The following is a 7,195-nucleotide window of genomic DNA, read 5'->3' on the forward strand; positions in this document are numbered from 1 at the left end:
ATCTTCTTAAAGTCATATTTTTGGAGAAGTGATCTTTGAGAAAGAAAGTAGCCCAGTTTTAAAAATACAAATCCCCTGTGGTGGGATCACAACTTAAACCATGTCAGCTAACAATTTATTCTAATCTTAGCTGGGATTGCTTGATAATCATCTGAAAGCAAGAATGGAGGACAAGATGGAGATTGAGTTGAATATCAGGAACTAAGGAAGAGGCTAGTATGGAAAGCCCAAGAATACCAAGAAAAAGTTTCAACTATTTCACAAAATAAGTTAGGGCTGATGCTGCCAAACAACAGTTGACTATGGTCACCTTTCTTGGGGAAGTTTTGATGAGTCAAAAGCCATCATTTTATATCTCTTTCAGAGAAAACAAAACTATTGGCATGTGCCTCTCCTGAGAAATGTTAAGGCAGTTTATTTCAGTGGGTTCTTAACCATGTCCTTAGTAGTAACAAGATGATAGAGAAGACACATTCTTTCTGAGGCCTAAAAGACCATTTAGTATAAAAATGCTACACATGAAGAGAGTTTGATAAATGAGGCACCTTGCCTTAGTGGATCTTGTGTTTTCCTTAGTTCGGGAGACAGAGGTTCAAATCTCATCTCTGACAATTATTAGAAGTAATGTCTCTGAAACTTCCTGAGCTTTGAGTAAGATGAAGATGAAGTAATTTGTGAAAAAAAATGATATATCTATAAAAGCATTTTTCAAAAATTAAAATTCTATATGTATCATCAATTTAATAATAATGATGATGATGAGACCCCAAAAAATAAAAGTATTTCTAAATATAACAAATAAACCATTAATGCTCAGGATCAAATATACCTTTAACAATGAGCCTTATCTTCTACCTATCTAATAGGATCCACATATCTGACTAGCTTGTGATAAAAATCACTTTACAAACTTTAAAATACTATATAAATGTGAATTAATATTCTCCTGATCATGATCCTTTTGTTTTTTTTTCTTTTTTTCCTTCCATTGGGGTTCATATAGAAATAAACCTGGTACAAAATTCTATCTTGCTATTATCCTCACCATAATCATCACCATCACCACATTTCTCATACATTATTATATAGATGATCATGATGATTATTATATGGAGCCAAGTAATTACAATTCTTATTTTAATAACCATATACAATATTTTTTGTTATAGTTCCTCTGGCTTTCTGTTTGGCCAGCAAATATATTTTTTATTAATTAAAGTAAAAGGCTCAATGAATATATATTGTTTAATCCTCTAACAATGGTTTAACCTATTGAAAATTTAAATGTTTCAAACATTATAAAGATAATTTTAAAACAAAACAAGTTATGTATTTTTATTCTATTAACTAAATAAAATAGGCTTAATTCCAGTGACAAAATGATGTAGTACGTCCCTTCAGTCATTCTTACTCTGTTGTTCTCATATGTTCTCATTCTAAGAACTATTTGTTCTCATAGATTCTGCTACTAAAATAATCTCCGCCTTCAACTTTCTGGTCACATTTTTCCTTTCTCTTCTTAGTATGACCCATGGCATCTTTGGAAGCTTGGGCTATAGGGCTGACAAATTGTTTAGGGAGCCCCAGTATGTAGCAGGATGTAGACAACTGGATTTGGTGCATTTGAACTGGAGTGGGCAATGAGTTAGGCATTGTTTCATTATTTTCCTTCTCCGAATGTTGGCATTTGAATCTTCTTTTCTTACCTATCTTTTCATGGTGTGATGAGATACCACCTACACACACTGTCCCTGACATCTTCATGCACTGACAGTTTTGTCTGTGTTTCTCAGGATAGAGGCAGATGTTGGGGCTTTTTACTCTTAAAGCTTTTTCTCTTTTGCAAAGATTCTGGGCTCTCCCCCCTGTACTAATAAACTCTCTTGTATTAGCTAGAATAATTCTTCTAAACGGTTGGTAATCATCACTTCCTTTATCACCTTCCTGAACTTCACAGGATATAGTCAATAAAGGTTCACTTGTATAGCTTAAGCCCCCATTACTCTGATCTTTGCTTCTTGACCTTCTCTTTTTAGGGCGATGAGTCAAATGTGGTATGTCTTCAGTGCTTTGAGGTAGCCCTTGTTTAAGACAATTTTTATAGGCCCTGATCTGTGGACTTTTCAGCCTTATATAATGGTATGAACTTAGTTCTCCATCTTGGCAGGATGGTTGACATTTCAGCCTCTTCTTCCTGAAGGCCTGTTCTCTCTGGCCTTTCTTAATGGGCCTTCTATGAGAATAGACATTCTCTGAATAGTAACTCCAAGCTTGGTCTTTCTTTTCGAATGAGTTCCCAAACAAATGTTGTTGTGTTTCCTTCATCATGGGTGGGCTTCTTTGAAAGATCTTATCAAAGGAATCTGGATTTTTGTTCTTTTCTGATTCTTTCTCCTGGGTCTTCATTGGCTGACAACTAGTAAACAATTTTTTTTTTTTCTGTAGGCTAGAATTTGAGGGGGTTGAAATATCAGATACAGAGTAATTTGCTCTATTGTCTCCTAAACAGTTGTCCTGTTAAAGCTGCAGCTTCCTCTCTTCTTTTTTTTCTTCAGAAGTATATCTCACTCTAGAGGGTGATTCTAGCAATCCTATGGCATCCCCACCCATTGATTTAAGATGAGCAATGTGGATGCAACTCTGTGATGAAATTGCACCCTTGCTGTCTCCTGACTCTGACATAGTTTGGGTCCTAAGGTGATGTGCATTTCTGGTCTTAGTAGGCTTTGCTAGATTTCCTTCAGGTGACACGGAAGATGACTCAGATGTCATATTATGCTTTGAGCTTGAGTGAGGCAATACTTCTTTATTCCATGAGTCATGAATAATTTTGGTCATCTCTACATAATTTTCCAGTGCTGGTAAAGCCAATTTGTCATTAGTAGGTGAGATAGTGAACAGATTTCCCCTTCCATTTGAAGGAGAAGGACACTCATAAATGGCTCGCTGGTCATACTTTTTCATGCTAAAAGGTGACTGAGCAAAACTGATGAACTCATGTAAGAAGTGTTCGGTGTATTGCAAGAAAAAGGGTCCCAAGATTTCAGAAAAGATCTGCCTGTCTAGATCATGTGCTGTCATGTTTTGGAGGATGGTAGTGAGGATAATTTTTGCTGTGTATCCATATTCACCATAAATAGTTATCAGCTCACGTTTCAACCATGGAATTAATCGCTGTAGACAGTTTGGGTTTCTCAAGAAGTAATCTGCTGAAATGTGCCTATAGAATCCACCACCCCTGACATATAATACCCGAAGCCCAGAAAAATAAAGAGCTCTTCTGAATTTTATAACCACCTGTTCCTTAAAGTTTCCTGAAGACACTTCATGGGCATGATCTTGCTTGTTCCCAGAAAACTGCTTCAGTAGTTCTTGTACAGCTTGATATCTCAGAGGACTGGCCTGACTAGAGGCATCTTCAGACAATACACCATCCTCAGACCTAGGCTGACAGCTTGGAAAAGAATCAACATAACTGTTATTCTCCTCAGGTAGTACAAGGATGTCATTCCCTAAAAGATACAGGTCTTGCTTCTTGGTGTCACTCCCAAATCTAGACGGTTGAGAGGAAGAATGACAACTTTGTCCACAGAGGGGATGTCTGATTTTCTTTGCAAATCTTTCATGAGGACAGTCACTAACAAACCTATGTGAATAGGGATTGAAATCAGCCCCATTCTGAGATCCATTCAAGTAAATGGGGCATTGACAGACAGGTAAAGGTCCTAATGACATTGTGCTTCAAAAAATCCCGCATCTGGACCTCTGTAAGAATGACTGATCAGTGGCTTCTTCTCACTTGTTAAGGCCAGGATATGCTGAAAGCAACCAACAGAAATTTATGCAACACATAATGCATTTCCTGGATACATTTGAAGGAAACTAAAAAAAAAAAAAAAAAAAGATTTACCAAATTTAAAGCAATAGACTAAGCTGTGAAACTGTATTATGGAATCTTTTAGCCTGCTCCATACTCTATGTGTACACAAAATACATTTATAAGTGTTGATGAGTTTCTTTCATAAAGACTTCCCAACACTTATCACTGTAGACTGGGTTATATCTCTTTAGTTTCATAGATTCATGCATTCTTAGCATTGGAAAGGACCTCAGAAGGCCAAATAGGATCTGTCCTCCTAACTGACTTTTAAATCCTCTCTTCAACATTCTGTGACTGTTGGCTTGCCTTTGCTTGATTGCTACTAGTGACCAAAACAAACAAACAAAAACAAAACAAAACAAAAACAAAACAAAAAAAAAAAACAAACAAAACTCACAAAGCAGTTCAAACAATTCCACTGTAGATGTTAGAAAGGTTTCCCTGGTTTATATTGAACCAAAATCTGACTCCCTATAACTTCAACCCCTCAATCCTTTTTGCCTATGGAATTGCACAGAATAAATAGTTGTTTCTCCGCATAACAACTCTTCATAGACTTGAAGACAGCTATCATGTCCCTTCTGAGCCCTCTCTTCCATGAGCTAAACATCTCCATTTCCTTCAACATTTCCTCTTATAACATTGTCTCCAATTCTGACAGCATATTAAATGTTTGGATAAAACATTTTTGAAATCACATTTAATCTGCAAACCATTCACAATAAAAGAAATATTAAGCTAACTAATAAAATAGTTTCAGAATCTTTTATCTTTTCCCAACCTTCCCTGCTTCTATTTCTTGGACATATTTAATTACCATCATCTGTTAGAATGCTGCTCCTTCTTAGCCTTTCATCACAGAGCAAGGGGATAAAACAAATACTTCATAATTTACCAGGATCCCTAAAGTATATACACACATGTAAGTCTAAGCTGCTGAAGCAGTTAAGTTGTGTTAGTTTCTGCCACTTAGGTCTTCCATAGTGATGGAATCTAGAACATGTCATAGACTGGAGTCTTCTCCCTAGGAAGAGAAACTTCATTCCTGAGATATTGCCCTCCATCTTAACATGCCCTACTAAAGTGCTGAGAAGCTTTAGAATGTAAAAATTCAAAATTAAATGATCCTTTTTAAGGGCTGATGCCATCTGATTACATTTAACAATCTGCCACTATTAGAGATTTATCTGGGTCTGCATAATATTTAGTTATGGATAATGGAATACACCATAGAAAGTTGTTGTTTTTGTTGTTGTTATTGTCATTTCAGTCATGTCTGACTGTCTGTGACTCCATATGGGATTTTCTTGGCAAAGATACTGGACTAGTTTGCGGTTCCTTCCCTAACACATTTTATAGATGAGGAACTGAGGTAAACAGGGGTAAGTGACTTGCTCAGGTTCACACAGCTAGTAAGCATCTGCTTAGTTGCCTGCCACTAAAGAAAGTATAAAAGATTATTTGAGATCCAGAAAGATAAAGCAGTCACAGCACGTGACTCTTCAGTGAAAATAAAAGGAATGAGAAATGCAGTTTGAGACTAGATCAAAACATCTTTCAAATCTATAAGAAATGAAAAGTGATAATTCCCAAGAAGACCTCAGAAATGCTATTAAAGACCCTCCACAATCTGAATCTAGCCTATTTTTCAAATTACAGTAACTAAATGGTTACTAGTTATTATGGTAACTAGGAAGTTTAATTTTTGTTACTTGGAAACGGGCATGTGTAAAACTCTGATTCTGTATGTCATTGATTTATGAGAGTTTACAACAAGTCAGTTGATGACTCTTCCTTCTCATCCCCCCATAATCAATCAGTTGTCATCTTGTCATCCTTCTTGTTTAATATGTTGCACAACTTTTCACTGTGAGTAGAGAGTGTAGTTCCCAGAAATACCCTTCTTCCTTAGAATACTTTGGTTTCCTTCAAAATTTACCTCAGGCACCATCTTCTCCACATAGACTTTCCTTATCCTTCCATCTGCTGGCATACCATCCCTAAAAAATGCCTTTATATTTAATTTGTACATATTTAAATATATATGTATTATTTTTCCCAACTAGAAAGTAAATTCCTTGAGAGCAGAAGCTATTTCTTTTTATATCCTCAGTGTCTACAAGAATGCCTGGCACTAGTAGAGGCTTAATAATTGCTTGCTTATTGATAGTTTGATACTTCTCATCCATCACTTCTTGCCTAGATTATTACACTGATTTCTTAATTAGTCTCTACTCCTAATTTCTTCCATTTCTAAATTTTTTTTCCTCCAAGAAGCTGCAAATTAATATTTCGAAATCTTTAATCTCCCCCATCATCTCTATTTTAAAATAAAAACTTTTTAGCTTGGTATTTAAAGCACTCTTTATTCTAACATTCATCCACCTTTCCAGGCTTCTTTTTGAATGTCATGCAGTCTATTTTTCAATCAAACTGGACCAACATGCTCCCTGTCATTGACACTCCATTTCCAACCACTGAGTTGTACAGGTTGATCCCCATTCCTGGAATATACCGCCCCCCCACCTCTGCCTTTCAGAATCCCTACCTTTTTTGCCTCTGAAAAAAAAATTCTATTTGATTTCATTTTCAGTTCCATTTCCCCCTTTTTTCTCTCCTCCCAGTCATTGAGGAAGTGAGAAAAGCAAAAAAAAAAAAATCCCATGTTAGCCATGTCCAAAAAAAATTTTTTTAAATAAGAAAGCAAATAAACAAAATCACAAAAACCACTTCAATTTACACATCATTTCTCTCTCTAGAGCATGTTTCCTCATACATATTTTGAAATTGTGGTTGGTCACTGTACTAATCAGAGTTTCTAAGTATTTCAAAGTTGACTACCTTTAAACTATTGTTATTATTGAAAAAAAATTCCTCATGACTGTGTTCACTTTTTTTCATCAGTTTGTACAAATCTTCCCTGCTTTTTCTGAAATGTTCCCCATCATCATTTCTTATGGCACAATAGTATTTTGTTGCTTTCATATAGCATAACTTATTCAGCCATTACCCAATTGATGGGCATCCCCTCAGCTTCCAATTATCTACCACCACATGTTTTTGTATATATGGGCCCTTTCCCTTTTTGTTTTATTTCCTTAGGGTACAGAACTAATAGTGCATTACTGGGTCAAAGGATATGCATAATTTAATACATTTTTGGATATAGTTTCAAATTGATTTCCAAAATGGTTGACCCATTTCACAACTCCATGCATGGTGCATTTGCATACCTGTTTTCTCACAGCCCCACCAGAATTTTACTTTTACTTTTTTTTGTCAAAATAACCAATCTGATGAGTCTGAGGTTATTGA

General features: G+C 35.8%; 1 protein-coding gene across 1 annotated transcript; it reads right to left on the reverse strand.

The window, feature by feature from the left end:
• Window positions 1–1,443: 1,443 nt before the first annotated feature.
• Window positions 1,444–3,735, reverse strand: LOC114043817 (E3 ubiquitin-protein ligase Topors-like). The gene is given in 1 exon segment (XM_027863049.1): window positions 1,444–3,735. A coding segment is annotated over 1 exon segment (2,292 nt).
• Window positions 3,736–7,195: the final 3,460 nt, after the last annotated feature.

The sequence above is a fragment of the Vombatus ursinus genome, unplaced genomic scaffold, assembly GCF_900497805.2.
Source record: "Vombatus ursinus unplaced genomic scaffold, bare-nosed wombat genome assembly UNPS02014770.1, whole genome shotgun sequence".
In the NCBI taxonomy this organism is placed as follows: domain Eukaryota; kingdom Metazoa; phylum Chordata; class Mammalia; order Diprotodontia; family Vombatidae; genus Vombatus; species Vombatus ursinus.